The 19,656-nt window shown below is 44.8% G+C and overlaps 1 protein-coding gene across 1 annotated transcript in view; it reads left to right on the top strand.

Annotated features, from left to right (window-relative positions):
- Positions 1-1,272: 1,272 nt before the first annotated feature.
- The window catches only part of OXSR1 (oxidative stress responsive kinase 1), a 91,288-nt gene continuing 72,904 nt past the window's right edge, over positions 1,273-19,656 (top strand). The window contains exon 1 of the mRNA XM_066350697.1: positions 1,273-1,679. Coding sequence (XP_066206794.1) covers positions 1,610-1,679 — 70 coding nt within the window. The 5' untranslated portion in view covers positions 1,273-1,609. The remainder of the gene's footprint in view (positions 1,680-19,656) is intronic.

The following is a 19,656-nucleotide window of genomic DNA, read 5'->3' as shown; positions in this document are numbered from 1 at the left end:
TAGTCTATCCTCTTAGTTTCCACCAGTTGAATTAATGTTTCCGTTGCAGGGTCTGGCACAAATGCCACCTCCTCCGGGAACCGTTCCCCAATCCCACCAGCCAAGCGGAAACCTGACAGCTCCATTCCCACAGGGTCCCAGGACCGGTTTGGGTTCGGCTTCCGGTCCCTGACCAGTGAGCCTGCCATCTACAGCGCAGCACAGGGCTTCCAGGGCCTGGCAGGTCAAGGTCAAGGTCAAGGTCAAGGTCTCTTCCTTCAGGATTACCGTTGGTCCGCAAGATGTCCAATAAGAACAGTTCCGCACCAAGCCGAACCCATGTTGATACGCCTCTTTTCCATTTTACCAAGCGCGTTCAATGTTCACCGCATTCATTTCCCCAGTGGGTCTAAGAGGTCCCCCTGAGAAAAATGAAGTTCAGTGAGGTCATACCAAAGTCAAAGCCCTTGAAACCGGCCAGTTCTCAACTGTTTAATGGCCCAACTTTCCGAAGCCCCCACGACAGATGCTCCAGACCCAAGGATGAATGAGAATGAGCGCAACTCGCTCCCAGCCCAGTAAGGTGGTTGAGAACCGCGACGGGCGCTGCAGCAAGAACTTCCGCCCGGGAAAAGGTGTCGTCATGGGGCAAGTTTCCAGTTCCACTCTGTCCGTAGCCCAGGGCCTTTTCTCCTACTTGGCAGCCTTCCACACTCCAAGGCTACCCCACCCAACTACTCCCCCCGGCTTCTCCACACCCTGCGAAGCCGTTTGGACGTCTCGAGGGTGTGACGATTACGCCGTGACGTTGCTCCCGAGAAGGGCAAGCTGGCAGTGTACTAGCGATCTTGAGGGACTGAAGCCCTAGCGCGGAGAAGCGCGTGAAAGCCTGGAGGCAGGACTAACGTATGACTGATGTTCACACGTACCCATTGCCTTTCGAGTCCTTCTCAAACCAACCAATGAATGCAGTAACGTAGACGGCAACGTGCCCCCGCCGCCAGAAGTGACTCCGCCCCCTCCACTTGACCGCCCTTGGTCGCCATGCTTAGTGTGGCTACAGTCTCTCTGCAACTTGAGATTCTTCTCTGGTTCTCCGATATCCTCGCTGAACTCTTTCCTAAGCATTCCTTCCCTGGCATTGTCAACTTCCACCTTCTCGGGCTACTTGCTTGCTCTCTGCTAATCCAGACACACTTGAGATGGCGGCCGGGAGGCCCGGGGCTGAGGCGGGGCGTGACCGGCGCGGTGACGTCAGCGCGCTGCGTGTCGGCAGGTGAAGGGAAAGTTTGGCCCGTGCGTGGGGCTGGGGTAGAGGGCGGGACAGAGGGGCCGGGTCCAGGCGAAGCTCTTTTGGCTGCTGCAGCGGAGGCCGAGGCCGAAGCCGGGACCTGGACCGGTCCAGGGAGTGCTGGAAGTGGAGGAGCGGGAGGCGAGGTCCGCCGGAGCTTCAAGTACCCGCTGCTCTGTCGCGCGGTGACCCCGCACCCCGGCGTCCTCCGGACCCCGTGGCTGTTCTCGAGGAGATTGGTGGGGTCGCGGCGGCAGCGGTTGGGGGTGGGGAGAGGCGCGGCGAGGAGAGGAGAGAGGTCAGCGATTTCGCCGCAGGACCGAGATCTGTGCTGCCGTCATGTCCGAGGACTCGAGCGCCCTGCCCTGGTCCATCACCAGGGACGATTACGAGCTGCAGGAGGTGATCGGTGAGAGCTGGCGCCACTGAGTGGGGAGGCACCGTTCTGGGCAGCGGGTGACCCGCGCCGCGCGAGCTCGGGGAGCGCAGGACTCACAGATAGATAGTAATGGGCACTCGCGGGTCCCGGGGGGGTGTGTGGGGCGCGTGGGTGAGGCTCCGGGTTTGTGCAGCGCGTGTGAAGCAGCGAGGGGGCTTTGAGTGGCGCTCCCGTGGGGCAGGGTAGGTTGGGTTTGAGGGGCACAGGATACGTGTTTGAAGCGGAGCGACAGATGTGTCTTGGAGAGAAAGAAAAGTGCAGGCGTGGGGCAGGCCCTCACAAGGCTGTACAATAAGCGGGACATTGGAGTCGTGGCACAGCCACCTATTTTGGGGATTGTGGGAGAGGGTGCTTTAGTTCACCCCGCATCGGTGCGAGAACCCTGGAGTGCCCACGAAATGCCAGGCGTTGCCGGGGTGGAGCTCGGGGTCCTCTCCAGACGAAGCTGCAGGTACCGTGCTGAGCAACGTGGACACAACTTCCGATTGCTTGGAACTGACTTTCTAGCCGGAGAGGTCGACATTTAAAGAAGTAGGCAAATAAATTACAGGTTTTGGCAAGTGCTAGGAAGGAAATAAGATGTTCTGATAAGGAATAACCTGGAGACCTCGTTAGGGTGATTTCAAGGAAAAATCCATTTTCGAGGCATTTAAGTTGAGCGCAGAAAGATGAGAAGGCGGCTGAAGAAAGAGCATGGGGAAGATTTTTCCTTACTGAGGGGTGAGAAAATGCAAGGTCCTGAGGAGGGAGAAAGCTACACGTGTTTTAGGAGCTGCAGGTGGACTGGGAGGATGGAAAGAAACGTAAGGGAGAGAGGCCAGATCTTCGGGACCTTCTCAGCCCTGGTAAGGATTTTGGGATTTTAAGTGTTATTGGAGGGCTTCAAGCAGGGACATGACATGGTGCGTCTGGCTATTGTGCGTGGAGTGGATTTGAAGGAGGGCCGGGAATACCAGTTGACAGAGACTGAAACTTGCACAAACATAGATTGTAATTCTCAGAGGTACAGTGATTGGGGGAGGATAGGGACTGGGGATGATGAGGGGAGTACTGTTGAACAGCAATAATCCAGGGACTTTAGAAATAACAAAGGGGTGGGCTTAGCCACACAGAAGCTCAGTCCAATTGAACGAGCAGACCGCTGTGTATTGGATGAATGAGATTGTCTACCTGCTAGATCAGCATCCTGTCGTAACATTGGTTTTATAACAAAGACTGGCTGAAAACTCCCTAGTTGTTTTGGGGATGTGTTTATTGTACTGTATCTGTTTTAGAGACACTATGTCATATGTATTTTCCTTCACTTGCCTCTTGTATCAAAACAAATCTGGGCTAAGTTTTATCTGAAAGACATCATTTTTCTTAAGTCATTTCATGGGCTTGTTTTCTTGCTACACGCTGAGTCTTGACATGTACTGGTTGGTTCTAAAGACAGTGAGCTAGGTCTCTGTCTTGATTGATTGCTTCTGAGCCCCTCAGAGTTTCATACTGAAGAAAGGGATTAAATGGGAGATTCCAAAGTAAAGAAAAAAGTCCCTAAGATCATTTTAGATGAGTCTGCTTTCTTGTGTGGTGTACATCTTTCTAGGGAGAAGAGAATGCTTGTGGTCATTCTTAATGTCTTTACTATTAAGGGGACATAGGGCTCTAGAAATTTAGAGACTGGTGTCCTCAGACCAAAAAGGTGTCCCTGAGTGGAGAAGGGGAGTCTCAGTTTTCCGGGATAGGGTTAGTCTTTATCTCATTCTCAGAGTGGTCTATGGATGAAAGGGTAAGAACTACAATGTAATTTTATTTCATTTATTTATTTATTTTTCAGTGAGAGAGAGAGAGAGATAGACAGGAAGGGAGAGAGATAAGAAGCATCAATTTTTTTTTTCCATTTTTTTTTTTAATTTTATTTATTCATTTTTAGAGAGGAGAGAGAGAGAGACAGAGAGAAGGGGGGAGGAACTGGAAGCATCAACTCCCATATGTGCCTTGACCAGGCAAGCCCAGGGTTTTGAACCAGCGACCTCAGCATTTCCAGGTCGATGCTTTATCTACTGCGCCACCACAGGTCAGGCAAGAAGCATCAATTCTTTGTTGTGGCACCTTAGTTGTTCATTGATTGCTTTCTCATATGTGCCTTGACCTTGGGGGCTCCAGCTGAGCCAGTGACCCCTTGCTCAAGCCAGCGACCTTGGGCTCAAGTTAGCGATCTTTGACTTCAAGCCAGTGACCTTGGGCTCAAGCCAGCAACCATGAAATCATGTCTATGTTCCCATGCTGATGCTGGTGACCTTGTGCTCAAGCTGACAACCCTGTGCTCAAGCTGGGTAAGTAAGCCCACTCTAAAGCCTGATGAGCCCGCACTCAAGCCAGGGAGCTTGGGGTTTCAAACCTGGGTCTGCAGCATCCCAGGCCAATGCTCTTTCCACTGCGTCACCGCCTGGTGAGGCTTATTTATTTTTTTAAAATATTGGTTTTACAGAGAGAGGAGCTGGGGGGAGCGAGAAATATCAACTCCTAGTTGCTTCACTTTAGTTGTTCATTGCTTGCCTGTAGTATATGCCTTGACCATTTGTTGTATGTGCCTTGACCAGGTAAGCCCAGGGTTACAACGCGGCGACCTCAGTGTTCCAGGTCTGCGTTCTATCCAGTGCGCCACCATAGGTTAGGCCATTTTAACTTAATACCATACATTTCACACATTTTTAAGTATAAAATTCAGTGATTTGTCTGACCTGTGGTGGCACAGTGGATAAGGCATTGACCCGAAATGCTGAGGCTCTTGGTTCCAACCCCAAGCTTGACCCGATCAGGCATATACAAGAAACAACTATGAGTTGATACTTCCTGCCCCCCCCCTCTCTCTCCTCTCTCTAAAATCAATAAATAAAACCTTTTTTAAAAAGCATATAGAAAAATTTACTGATTTTTTTTTTTTTTTTTACAGAGGCAGAGATAGGGACAAACAGACAGGAACGGAGAGAGATGAGAAGCATCAATTATCAGTTTCTCGTTGCGTGTTGCGACTTCTTAGTTGTTCATTGATTGCTTTCTCACATGTGCCTTGACCTTGGGCCTTCAGCAGACCGAGTAACCCCCTGCTGGAGCCAGTGACCTTGGGTCCAAGCTGGTGAGCTCTTTGCTCAAGCCAGATGAGCCCGCGCTCAAGCTGGCGACCTCGGGGTCTCGAACCTGGGTCCTTCCGCATCCCACTCCGACGCTCTATCCACTGCGCCACCACCTGGTCAGGCCAAATTTACTGATTTTTAGTAAATTTACTATATTACACAACAATCAGCATAATCAAGCTTTAGATCATTTTTATCGCCTCATTGAGATGCCCTGTGGCTGTTACAGTTACCTCCTGCTCCACCCCGGGCTAGGCAACCACAAACCTACTTTCTGTCTCTATAGACTTGTCTCTTTTGTACATTTCATATAAATGGGATCATACAACATGTGGTCTTTCATGTTTGGCTTCTTTCACTTAGCATAGTACTGTTTTTTGAAACAATTTTATGGAGATATAAGTTACATACCAAAAAATCCACCTGTTTTAAATGTATCATTCTATAGTTTTTTAGTGAATTTACAGAGTGGTTCATTCATCACCACAATCCAATTTTAGAACATTTTCATCATTCCATAAAGATGCCTCATGTCCAGTTGCAGTCACTCCCTGTCTCCACCCCTGCTGCAGGCCGCCACAGATCTGTTTTCTGTTTCTATGAATTTGCCTTTTCTGGACATTTTTTTTTTTTTTCCAGAGACAGAGAGTCAGAGAGAGGGATAGACAGGGACAGACAGACAGAACGGAGAGAGATGAGAAGCATCAATCATTAGTTTTTCGTTGCTACACCTTAGTTATTCATTGATTGCTTCCTCACATGTGCCTTGACCGTGGGCCTTCAGCAGATCAAGTAACCCCTTGCTGGAGCCAGCGACCTTGGGTCCAAGCTGGTGAGCTTTGCTCAAACCAGATGAGCTGTGCTCAAGCTGGCGACCTCGGGGTCTCAAACCTGGGTCCTCCACATCCCAGTCTGATGCTCTATCCGCTGTCCCACCACTTGGTCAGGCTGGACATTTCTTATAATCATATATGATCATTTGTGTTTGATTTTTTTTTTTTTTTGTATTTTTCTGAAGTTGGAAACGGGGAGGCAGTCAGACAGACCGGGACCCACTCGGCACGCCCACCAGGGGGCGTCGCTCTGTTGCAACCAGAGCCATTCTAGCACCTGAGGCAGAGGCCACAGAGCCATCCTCAGCGCCTGCGCCAACTTTGCTCCAATGGAGCCTTGGCTGCGGGAGGGCAAGAGAGAGACAGAGAGGAAGGAGAGGGGGAGGGGTGGAGAAGCAGATGGGCGCTTCTCCTGTGTGCCCTGGCCGGAATCAAACCCAGGACTCCTGCACGCCAGGCCGACACTCTACCACTGAGCCAGCCGGTCAGGGCTTGTGTTTGATTTTTTTTTTGTTTGGCATCATGTTTTTCTGAGGTTCATTCATATTGGAGCCTGTACTATGCATCGTCTCCCCCTTTTCCAGACACCACTTGATGGACGTTGGATTTCTGTTTTTTGTTTGTGAGCAGTCACATCAGATCTTCATTTGAACCTGTTTCCTTTTTCTTGCATGTAATTGCTGGGTCATATGGTAAATTTATGTTTTAACTTTTTAAAGTGACTGTACCATTTTACATTTTTATTAGCGATGTACAAAGGTTCCTGTTTCTGTGTATTCTTGCCAGCATTAGTTGTCTGTCATTTTGATTGTAGCCATCCTAGTGGGCATGGAGTGGAATCTCACTGTAGTTTTGTTTTGCATTTTCCTAATGACTAATAATGTTGAGCATCTTTTCATGGGCTTATTAGCCTTCCAGATATCTTTGCTGAAATGTCTATTCAAATCTTTTGCCCGTTTGGGTTGCACTCTGCGTTCTTTTCTTATTGAGCTTTAGGGGTTTGTGTATATATTCATTATGGATATATAATACATGATTTCAAATATTTTCTCCCAATCTGTAGCTTGTCTTTTCAGTTTCTTAATGATGTCAAAATACAAAAGTTTCGAATTTTCATAAACGTTTATCACTTATTTTCTTATTTTTTCCCCCTTCTTTTCCAACTCAGAGGAGATAGAGAGACAGACTCCCACATGCACCCCAACTGGGATTCACCCGGCAGCTCCCATCTGGGGCTGATGGCTCTGCCCATCTGAGGCCATGCTCACAACTGAACTACTTTTAGTGCCTGAGGTGGAGGATCCACAGAGCCATCCTCAGCACGTGGGGCCAACATGCTCAGATCAATTGAGCCATGGCTGCAGGAGAGGAAGAGAGAGGGAGAGAGAGAGAAAAAGAGAGAGAGAGAAAGGAGAGGAGAAGAGGGGGGGCGAAGAAGCAGATGGTCGCTTCTGTGCCCTGATGGGGACTCAAACCCAGGACATCCACACGCTGGGCTGATGCTCTACCACTGAGCCAAACACAGACAGCCAGGGCTGCTACTTTTTTCTTTATTGATTGTGCTTTGGTGTGTAGTAAAGAAATATTTACTAATCCAACATGACAGAAATTTTTCTTATGTTTTCTTCTGAGTGTTTGTTATAGTTTTAGCTCTAAGGTTTAGGCCTCTGATACATTTTGAGTTAATTTTTCTGTATAGTGTGAGGTAAGGTGAACTGGCTTGTTTTACACATGAAAACATAGGCAGAGAAGGGTAAAATGACTTGTGTAAAGTCATAGAGCTAATTAGTGGCGGAGCTAGTACTGGTATCCAACTCTCCTGTTGCCTATTTCAGGATCCTTGTTCGTGCATCTGTATTTGATTGGTTTTTGGATATAAACTGGAAGATGGTGGTCAGAGCCTGACAGATGAAAGGAATAACATTACAATGAAAAAACCTGACAGGAGCAGATAATTTTGTTGATAACCCTTTTATATGTAGTAGGATTTGTTCCTTTTTGTGTATTTTATAATTTTTTTTAAATGTTCTACCTCTCGTTAGTCAATTTCTACTACTCTTCACACATTCTCACTCCATCTTCCCAACAGGGATGGGGAAAAAAAGAGTTTCCTTGAACTACAGTACAGCCTAGTACAAGTGGCAAGGCTCTATAAAGCAGTTTACTCTTAGTCTAACTCTGCTTCCTTACCAAAATGTTTGGAGTACAGTATTTTATAATAATCAGTGGTCTTGAAAATAAATCTTTTGATTTCTTCAGATTACACTCAATTTTTACGGAAAACATGAGCAGAGTCCAGAAAAAGAAAAGGTTATAGGGGGTTATTTGAATTTTCTGTTTTCAAGGGATTATATTTTAAGGAAATGGTATAATGATGTCTCCTTTCTCACCAAAGCACATACATTACTTTGAACTGTAATTTTTTTCATACATGCTATTTAGCACTATAATATTTGGGGGATTAAAATTTTTTTTAATTAAGTGAGATTGGGGAGACAGAGAGACCGATCCCCACATGCTCCCCAACCAGTATGTCAAGTCTTCTATGGGGCAAAGCTCTGTGCATCTGGGGCATTGCTCTATTGCTCAGCAACTGAGCTATTTTTAGCACCTGAGGTGGAGACCACAGAGCCATCCTCAGTGCCTGGGGCCAACTTACTGGAATCAATCCAGTCATGGGTGTGGCTGAGGGAGGGGGAGAGAGAGGGAGAGAAGAGGAGGGTTGGAGAAACAGATGGTCACTTCTCCTGTGTGCCCCAACTGGGAATCAAACCCCAGACATCTACATGCCAGGCTGACACTTAACCACTGAGCCAACTGGCCAGGACCAGTGGGATTAATTTTTTACATTCTATTTTGTTTTCTCTTTTATTTTAAAAAATTTTTTTTGTGTTTTGCTACTGTTTTCTTTTTCTAATTCACTTTAGAAAGGAGATAGAGAGGGAGAGAGAGAGAGAGGAGAGAGACAGAGAGAGAAGGGGGGAGGAGCAGGAAGCATCAACTCCCGTATGTGCCTTGACCAGGCAAGCCCAGGGTTTTGAACCAGCAACCTCAGCATTTCCAGGTCGACGCTTTATCCACTGCGCCACCACAGGTGAGGCCTATTTTGTTTTCTCTTTTTCTGGCAAAATCCTACAGAGAAAAGAAAATTTTCTTCCTCTAACATAATAAAAGCATACAGATTGGGAATTTAAAGGACTTAACTTTTAAAGAATTTTATTATCTCAAACATACTTTGGCAAGATTTGAAGTTCCTTAAGTATGTTTACTTGTAAAAAATATTAGTATTGTTCTCATTATAACATCATCTTTTTAGTGTTTTTGATCTCTTTTATTATATTAGAGTTTCTGACCAGGTATTGTACTGTATTTGACATGTTGAAGCCATGCAAGAGCATGGGCTTTGGGTTAGACTGACCTGGATTCAAATTCCGCCTTTTCCTGTGACAGCCTGTGTGATCTTGGACAATTCCTGTAATGGTTTTAGCGTCAGCTTTTTTCCTGTAAAATGGGATAATGGTACCTACGTCATTGGGGCTGATACATGGATTAAGTGTGATTGCTTGTAGAAAGTGTTTAGCTTGTATTAAATGCAAGGAAGGAAATTTGTTTTTCTTCTTGTCTTTACATTTCCTACTTTTTAATATTGCTGTGAAATACGAATAGGATCAATTTGAAATCTTGTAACACAAATATTTTGAATTTGTTTTAATGCTATTGGATAATCTTTCCATCTTTTACTTCCAGATCTCATTGAGGTTTGGGTGGATTTAAGGATTTATGTTGGACATGGTAACACAGTGGGGTAAGGCTCTGCCACCCACGGTATTACCCACAATGCAATATGATGGCACTGTGGGAACCAGTCTGTCAAGGGCTGTGCCATGTGCCTTTTATTGGAATGCGTCTTGAAAGGTCTCAGTAGACACTGACTGTTTACCTCAGACTAAGTGTAAAAGTGTTTAAGGTCTGTGTTTAGTAAGGTAAGATTCCTCTAGTTTTGACACCAGTGTAGGTGACCCTCTAGCTTGATTCTCTACTTTCCCCTCTCCTTTTTTATTTTTAATGATTGTTCACTTCTAAAATAGTGGTTTCCAAATGCAGATTCCAGGACCCCACCTCTAGCTTCTCCATAAATGTGAACGGCATCATTCTCTCAATAGTGATGCTTAATGGTTAGTTACGGTGACATTTTCAAGAAGGCCAGCTTTGGGCCAACAACATCATAGGGTTGTATCAATCAGGGATTTCATTTGGCTGCCCCAATGGGAAATAAATAATAATAGCATAATAAAATACTTTTCCTCCTTTATATCACAAGAAAGCTGGGGAGGCCAAGGTGCGGGAGGTGCCCAGGCTCCTCGTTTTTCTCTCCTCCACACGCAGCCCACGACTCTCATTCTCATCGTTCAAGGTAATTGTTGCACCTGTAGACTCGTGATTGTGTTTCAGGCAGAAAATTATGGCAAAAGGACAAAGGCGCGTGACAGCTTAGTTGGCTCCCTTCCAAAGGACTTTCTTTCCTGGAAGCCTTAGAGACGTCCGTTTCAATTTTATTGACCAGAATTATGTAATTTAGCCTTTGCAAGGAAGGATGTGAAGTGAAACTTGTTAGCTGGCATGTTATTATTATTATTATTATTATTATTTTAGCTGGGCATATTATTACTTCAAATAAAGCTAGGTGGACATTTTGTTATTAAAGAAGAGGAGAAAATTATAGGTTGGACAGGCAACTAAAATAGTTGGCCTCTTTTTTAAAAAATTAAAATAGTTAAATAAGCCTGACCAGGCGGTGGCACAGTGGATAGAGCATCGGACTGGGTTGCGGAGGACCCAGGTTCGAGACCCCGAGGTCGCCAGCTTGAGCATGGGCTCATCTGGTTTGAGCAAAAGCTCACCAGCTTGGACCCAAGGTCGCTGGCTTGAGCAAGGGGTTACTGGGTCTGCTGAAGGCCCACGGTCAAGGCACATATGAGAAAGCAATCAATGAACAACTAAGGTGTTGCAACGCGCAATGAAAAACTAATGATTGATGCTTCTGATCTCTCTCCGTTCCTGTCTGTCTGTCCCTGTCTATCCCTCTCTCTGACTCATTCTCTGTCTCTGTAAAAAAAATAAATAAATAAAATTTAAAAACAACAACAACAACTAAGGTGTCTCAATGCTCAACGAAAAACTAATGATTGATGCTTCTCATCTCTCTCTGTTCCTGTCTGTCCCTGTCTTTCTCTCTCTGACTCTCTCTCTGTCTCTTAAAAAAGAAAAGAAAAAGCCCTGGCCGGTTGGCTCAGCGGTAGAGCGTCGGCCTAGCGTGCGGAGGACCCAGGTTCGATTCCCGGCCAGGGCACACAGGAGAAGCGCCCATTTGCTTCTCCACCCCTCCGCCGCACCTTCCTCTCTGTCTCTCTCTTCCCCTCCCGCAGCCAAGGCTCCATTGGAGCAAAGATGGCCCGGGCGCTGGGGATGGCTCTGTGGCCTCTGCCCCAGGCGCTAGAGTGGCTCTGGTCGCAACATGGCGACACCCAGGATGGGCAGAGCATCGCCCCCTGGTGGGCAGAGCATTGCCCCTGGTGGGCGTGCCGGGTGGATCCCGGTCAGGCGCATGCGGGAGTCTGTCTGACTGTCTCTCCCTGTTTCCAGCTTCAGAAAAATGAAAAAAAAAAAAAAGAAAAGAAAAGTTAAATAAGACATTGGAAGTGAATAATTTAACCTGATACATAGTAATCAGTTAATAAATGTTAGCTTTAACCTAAAGAGGAGTTGCCTACCAATTAAGAGCATGGTGTTGAAACATCATGTAGTTCTGGTTTTAGGCCCTACCCTGCCTCTTACTAATTAATTTATGACCCAAGTCTTACACTTGCTTACATTGCTTTCCTTACATTACTTTGTAAGATCAATAATGCCTAACACATGAGGTTTTTGTGAGTTGAAAAAAAGAAACCCAATCAATAAAAGTGCTCAGCACAGTACTTGGCACACAGAGCAAGTGTTCAACAATGTTCATACTCACGGTGCTAATTGTGAGGTAATGCCCAAGAATACTGGACTGTTTTTGTCTTTGTTCTGTCCCACGCAGGTAATTTTATTTTCTTGAAAAGATATGGCACTACTTGATTAATTTGTTGAGCACATCCCGAACTCCTTAGATGTCAGGCACCATTCTGGATGCTGGAGATACAGCAGCAAAGCAGACAGACGGAAGTCCCTCTGTTTCGGCGTCAATAATCTAGTGGTGAAGGATAGCAATAGAGCAGGGAAGGGATTAGGGACTGCTCGGGATAGAAGCGAGTTTTAAATAGATCAGTGAAAGCCTCACTGAGCAGGTGACATTGAGGAAGGACCTGAGAGTGGTGAAGAAGCGAATGTTGTCCTTACCTGCAGGAAGTTTGTTCTAAGCAAAGGGAGCAGGAGGCTCAGGGCCCTGAATGGGAAGCATGCTGAGGTGACTAAGGAGTAAGGAGGCGGGAGAGGCTAGGGCACAGTGACACACAGTGTAGAGGCAGACAGGTGAAGAGATCAGGAGAGTCAGGTGGCAGGGACGTGTGGTCCTAACCATCAGGTCGTGTGAAGCCTCATAAACCATTGTGGGTATTTCTTTTGCTTTGAGTAAGATTAAAAATCGTTGCTGGGTTTTAAAGAGAGAATTAATATGATCTGGCTTATGTTTTAAAAGGATAACTTGGGCTGCTAGGTGGAGGATAGTTTTGTAAAGGTTCAAGGGTGAAAGACGAGGTTATCGGTGAGAGAGGTAGTAGGGGAGGTGGTGAGAAGCAGTCAGATGCTGGCTGTAACACTGAAAAATTAGAGAAGTGTCACTGGATTAGTTGTGAGAAGACTTGAAGATTTTTGGCTGGAGCGTCTGGGAGGATGGCATTACCATCCATTGAAGTGGGAAATCACCAGAGTGGACGGGAGAGAAAGGGATGAATGTTGCAAAACCATCGGGCCTGCCTGAATAAGTACCCAAAGCATATAGTGGGTGTCTTTTTTTTCATCTTCGTATGGAGAGAATGGCGTAATTTTTGTGATGACTATTCTTACTGCTGTTTCACCAGTTCTAGAAGCTTTAATTTTCAGCATAACTCTGATAAGAGGCTTTATTTAGAAAAGGGTTTACAAAATTGTAAATTCCTATATTTTGCATGGTTCAGGTGACAATGCCTTACTCATCTTTTATAATGAACAATCTGGGCTAGCTCTTTAATAAATGCAAAACCTTACTAAAAAATACTTAAAAACAAAATCTTTAGAATGTGTATCTGTTGTCATGATGGTTGATTAAAATTTGGGGGGAAATATCTTCAAATGATTTGGTTCATTTGATAGGAATGATACACAATTTTTACTTTCTCTTTTAAATTCCTGGGTCTAGTAAAGTGGAGAGAGACTGGACGTTTTTTATTCCCCATCATGCCTTTGGGCAGGTCCTGTTCCGTCTCAGTAGGTGAAGTTACCCAGTTTGAAGGATTTCAGGAGCAAGTTCATTCATATTTTTGTGCATTAGTTCATTCTGTTGTGTGATGTACACTCACTCTGCAGGTAAAGAACTAACTGGCAGAGACGGTGCAAGTGGGGATGTAGGGAATGGGGCATTGTGATGCACAGCAGTGGAAACCAGTGAAAGTTTGAACTAGGATATTTTACTGGAAGTTGTTTTATACTTGCCATTATATTCTTCGTATTAGGCAGAGGCTCATTCGAGGTCATTGGAGTAGTATAGCTTTCACACCTTGACTAACATATTTCTAACATACCCTTTACATGTTTGCATGTGTATTTGTGCTGAAATAAACATTTTCTAAAATAAATTTTTTTACTATGTGCAGTGCATACTAATGTTTTCTGCTTTATTCTATTTACTGTAAGAAAAATGATGGTTGAAGCCAGTAAGTTGACTTGTAGTTTGAAAAATTCCACATGAAAGAACCTGTTTGAAGAAGAGATAGAATAGTTTCAAAATTTGTATCTCTAATCCTGTTTGGTGCAGACACTGTGGAAAGCAGTATGGAGTTACCTTAAGAAATTAAAACTGGAGCCTGACCTGTGGTGGCGCAGTGGACGAAACTGACCTGGAACACTGAGGTTGCGGGTGTGAAAGCCCTGGCTTGCCTGGTCAAGGCACATACAGGAAGCAACTACTAGGAGATGGTGCTTCCCGCTCCTCCTTCCCTTCTCTCTCTCTCCTTCCCTCTCTCACCTTTCTAAAAAAAATCAATAAATAAAATCTAAAAAAAAAATGTTTCTTTAAAAATGGAACTGCCTCTTAACTCAGCAATTCCACTTCGGAGAATATAGCTGAAGAAACCGAAACACTAGTTGGAAAGAACTCATGCAGCCCTACATTCATTGAAGCCTTATTTACAACAGCCAAGATTTGCAAGCAGCCCTAGTGACCATCAGTAGATGAGCGGATAAAAAAGCTGTGGTTCGCCCTGGCCGGTTGGCTCAGCGGTAGAGCGTCGGCCTAGCGTGCGGAGGACCCGGGTTCGATTCCCGGCCAGGGCACACAGGAGAAGCGCCCATTTGCTTCTCCACCCCTCCGCCGCGCTTTCCTCTCTGTCTCTCTCTTCCCCTCCCGCAGCCAAGGCTCCATTGGAGCAAAGATGGCCCGGGCGCTGGGGATGGCTCTGTGGCCTCTGCCCCAGGCGCTAGAGTGGCTCTGGTCGCAACATGGCGACGCCCAGGATGGGCAGAGCATCGCCCCCTGGTGGGCAGAGCGTCGCCCCTGGTGGGCATGCCGGGTGGATCCCGGTCGGGCGCATGCGGGAGTCTGTCTGACTGTCTCTCCCTGTTTCCAGCTTCAGAAAAAAAAAAAAGAAAAAAAAAAAAAAAAAAAGCTGTGGTTCATTTACGCAGTGGAATACTACTTGGCTATAAAAAAGAAGGAAATCTTACCCTTTGGACCTGGAGATTACTGTGCTAAGTGAAATAAGCCAGTCAGAGAAAGACAAGTACTGTACCCTATTATTTAACTCATATGTGGACTCTAATGAACAAAATAAACTAAAAAAATAGAAACGAACTCACAGAGAACAGACTGACAGAGGGGAGGAGGGTTGTGGGACTAGGTGAAAAGGTGAAAGGATTAAGCAAAAAAACAAACTCAGACACAGACAACAGATGGTGATTACGGGAGGGAGAAGGGGTGGGGAGAGGCGAAAGGGGACATGGGGGTGTCAGAAAGTGATGGAAGGGGATGTGACTGGGCTGGTGAACACAATACAGTGTACAGATGTATTACAGAATTGTCCGCATGAAACCTGTAACATTTTATTAACTGGTGTTACCCCAATAAATTCAATAAAATTTTTAAAAATTCTTTTTAAACTTTATTTTTTAATTACAATTTACATTCAATATTTTGTATTAGTTTCAGGTGCACAGCACTGTTATTAATTTTTACAAAAATTGATGAGTTGTTAAAATCATTATAAATAGTCTGACCAGGCGGTGGCGCAGTGAATAGAGTGTCGGCCTGGGATGCGGCGGACCCAGGTTTGAAAATCCCAAGGTCGCTGACTTGAGCACAGGGTCACCAGCTTGAGCACGGGGTCACCGACTTGAGCAAGGGGTCACTGGCTCGGCTGGAGCCCCCTTGTCAAGGCTCAGATGAGGAAGCAGTCAGTGAACAAGCTATGGTGCTGCAACTTTTATTATTATTTTTTACAGAGACAGAGAAAGAGTCAGAAAGAGGGATAGACAGGGACAGACAGGAACGGAGAGATGAGAAGCATCAATCATTAGTTTTTCGTTGCACATTGCAACACTTTAATTGTTCATTGATTGCTTTCTCATATGTGCCTTGACCGCAGGCCTTCAGCAGACCGAGTAACCCCTTGCTCGAGCCAGTGACCTTGGGCTCAAGCTGGTGAGCTTTTGCTCAAACCAGATGAGCTCTCGCTCAAGCTGGCGACCTCAGGGTCTCAAATCTGGGTCTTCCGTATCCCAGTCCGACGCTCTATCCACTGCGCCACTGCCTGGTCATATAAATAAACTTTTAAGATAGTCTTCCCTATCATATTTACATTATTTGTTGCTATTTTCTGTGAAGTAAAATTTTTCCTAATGAAAGATGGAATACCAGTGGGCATTCTGAATTAGTGGTGTTAAAAGTAGTAAGTTTTTTTGTTTTTTTTTTAAAGATTTTAGAGAGAGAGGAGAGAGGGAGAGAAAGAAAGAAGGGGGGCTGTTGAGCAGGAAGCATCAGCTCGTAGTAATTGCTTCTTATATGTGCCTTGACCAGGCAAGCTCAGGGTTTTGAACTGGCAACCTCAGTGTTCCAGGTCAATGCTTTATCCACTGCGCTACCACAGGTCAGGTGAAAGTAGTATGTTTTCACTGCATTACAATAATCCTTTATGTTAATTCCTTAATATATTTTTCAATTGTAGCATTGGAGCCCTGGCTGGATAGCTCGATTGTTTTGAGCATCATCCTGATACGAGAGGTTGCGAGTTCGATACCCAGTCCGAACACATACGGGAACACATAGATGTTTGTCTCTCTCTCTCTTTAAAATTAAAAAAGAAAAAAAATAGGCAAGTGATCCTACAAGTCTCTTTATTGTCAGGCATAGGAAACATTAACAAGCTGTCTTTTGGCCATTTGTTAATTATAGCAGAATTTAATGTCTTGCTTCAAGGGAGTTTTGTTTATTGAGTGAGTCTTTGAGTGACAAAAAATTATTTTGGTATATAAACAATTATGATCAATAATACCTAGGTTTAGTGTTTCATTATTAGTGAAATTATATATGTGTTTAATTATGACTAGAAATTAATAACAACTCAACTTAAAATCACATGTTCCTATATCTATGTTTTAACCCCAGGATGGTTTTGATTTATGTAGGACATGACACTAGTATATTTAAAGCTAGTATTCAGGTTTTATGTGTATAAGATAAAAAAAAATCAATGTTGAATTATCCAGGGTAGAATTACTAGTTTGAGAATTAATACTGGTTCAGAAGAATTCCAATCAATCAATCAAATAAGTAAAATAAAATAAAGTAAAAGTAAAAAGAATTTCACCAGATAGTACACTTGTGAAAATTAAAATAATAATGAATCAGGGATCGCCTTGGCTGGTTGGTTCAAGCGGTAGAGCGTTGGCCTGGCGTGTGGAAGTCCTGGGTTCGATTACCGGCCAGGGCACACAGGAGAAGCACCCATCTGCTTCTGTACCCTTCCCCCTCTCCTTCCTCTCTATCTCTTCCCTTCCCACAGCCAAGGCTCCATTGGAGCAAAGTTGGCCCAGGCACTGAGGATGGCTCCATGGCCTCCACCTCAGGTGCTAGAATGGCTCTGATTGCAGCAGAGCAACGCCCCAGATGGGCAGAGCGTTGTCCCCTGGTGGGCATGCTGCGTGGATCCCGGTTGGGCATATGCAGGAGTCTGTCTGCCTGCCCTTCCCCTGTGCCCCCCCCTTCTCATGGGAAAAATATTGAATACAAAAAAAAAAAAAAGAATCAGGGATGACATCTATATTAGAAGATGTTTGTTATTTGAGACCAAAGGTACTCTGTAGAGGCACGTTGTATCTTTTGTGATTTGAGAATGCCTCACAGTTTAGGTCAGGGGTCCTCAAACTACGGGCTGCATGCGACCCTCTGAGACCATTTATCCGGCCCCCGCCGCACTTCCGGAAGGGGCACCTCTTTCATTGGTGGTCAGTGAGAGGAGCATAGTTCCCATTGAAATACCGGTCAGTTTGTTGATTTAAATTTACTTGTTCTTATTTTAAATATTGTATTTGTTCCCGTTTTGTTTTTTTACTTTAAAATAAGATATGTGCAGTGTGCATAGGGATTTGTTCATAGTTTTATTTATTTATTTATTTTTTATTCATTTTAGGGGGGGGGAGAGAGTAGAGAGAAAGAGAAGGGGGAGGAGCAGGAAGCATCAACTCCCATATGTGCCTTGACCAAGCAAGTCAGGGTTTTGAACTGGCAACCTCAGTGTTTCCAGGTTGATGCTTTATCCACTGCGCCACCACAGGTCAGGCCTGTTTATAGTTTTTTTTTTTTTTTTTTACAGGGACAGAGAGAGTCAGATAGAGGTTATAGACAGACAGAAGAGAGATGAGAAGCATCAATCATCAGTTTTTCGTTGCAACATCGTAGTTGTTCATTGATTGCTTCCTCATATGTGCCATGACTGCGGGCCTTCAGCAGACTGAGTAACCCCCCCACTCGAGCCAGTGACCTTGGGTCCAAGCTAGTGAGCTTTTTGCTCAAGCCAGATGAGCCCGCGCTCAAGCTGGCAACCCCGGAGTCTCGAACCTGGGTCCTTCCGCATCCTAGTCAGACGCTGTATCCACTGCGCCATCGCCTGGTCAGGCCATAGTTTTTTTTATAGTCCGGCCTTCCCACGGTCTGAGGGACAGTGAACTGGCCCCCTGTGTAAAAAGTTTGGGGACCCCTGGTTTAGGCAGACAGGTATGTGACTTCCTCTCCGGCATTTCTCAGAGGGAGGCAATGGACTCCGACTGAAGGAGAGAGAGAATTCTGTTTTCTTCTGGGTTTGCACACAGAAGGAACTAAGAGAGGAGGGGATGGAGCGGGAGCAAACAATAGCGAGCTCTAACATTCTGCCTGACTTTGACCCATACTCATTCCAGATAAAGAGCTCAGCCAAGAAGCAAACTGCAAACTATTTCCAGAGTAGCCTATTAGATCTTTTCTTTCTTTTTGAAAGTTTGTAGCAGCTTTATTCATAATTGCCAAACTTGGAAGCAAACAGGATGTCGTTCATTCAGTAGTTAACAGTATTGGATGGTTTTTATCAAGCATTGTGTTAGTGTTCCTAAACTGGTGTCAAAATAACTCAAGTACACTATTGGATGATGTCACTGAATGGTAAATGTTTTCTCGTATATTGAATTTTATTTTGAATTTTGCTTTACATGAACTTTGTGCAGAGTTTTTACTTAGTTTGTTATCATTGTGATGGTTGTATGTGTGGCTTTGGTCAGAGATTAACAAACAAAGTCTGTTAAATTGTATAGTTACATATGTAAATTGTTTTCAGTTTTAATGTTCATAGCATGTTAATGTTAGCAATTTGGTGGCATACTTGAAGAGATTTTTTAATAACAGATTTATTGATATATAATTCACATACGAAATTTTCCCTTTTAAAGTGTACAATTCAGGCCTGATCAGGTGGTGGTGCAATGGATAGAGTGTTGGACTGGGACACGGAGGACCCAGGTTCGAAACCCTGAGGTCGCCAGCTTGAGCATAGGTTCATCTAGTTTGAGCAAGGCTCACCAGCTTGAGCCCAAGGTTGCTGGCTTGAGCAAGGGGTCACTTGGTTTGCTGTAGCCCCCTCCTTGTCAAGGCACATATGAAAAAGCAATCAATGAACAACTAAGGTGCCGCAACAAAGAATTGATGCTTCTCATCTCTCTCCCCCTTTCTGTCTGTCTGTCCCTGTGTGTCCCTCTCTCTGTCCATCACCCCCCCCAAATTGTTTAAAGTGTACAATCCAGTATAGTCATATAGTTGTTGTGCAACCATCACCAGAACATTTATTGCTGAATAGTATTTCTCCAACAGTGTTTGTTTAACCATTCATCTGTTGTGTGATATTTGGGTAGTTTCCAGCTTTTGGTTATTATGAATAAAGCTGCTATGAATATTCATATACGGGTTTCTGTGTAAACATATTGATATGTTTTTATTTCTCTGGGATAAATACCCAGGTATACAAGTGCTGAGTTGTACAAATCCACTTTTAGTTTTAAAAGAAGTGGCCAACCCTGGCTGGATAGCTTCGTTGGTTAGAGCATCATCCAGAAAGTGCAGAGGTTGCTGGTTTGATCCCTCCCTGGTCAGGGTACATACAGGAACAGATTGATGTTCCTGTCTGTCTCTCTCTCTCTCCTTTCTCTCTTGCTAAAATTTAAAAAGAAAAGAAAGGAAAAGAAAAAAAGGCCAACCCTGGTCACTTAGTTCAGTTGGTTGGAGCATTGTCCCAATATGCC

Source organism: Saccopteryx leptura, chromosome 10, assembly GCF_036850995.1.
Source record: "Saccopteryx leptura isolate mSacLep1 chromosome 10, mSacLep1_pri_phased_curated, whole genome shotgun sequence".
Lineage (NCBI taxonomy): Eukaryota > Metazoa > Chordata > Mammalia > Chiroptera > Emballonuridae > Saccopteryx > Saccopteryx leptura.
Note: the sequence above shows the minus strand (reverse complement) of the source record. Positions and strands in the feature narration are given on the sequence as shown.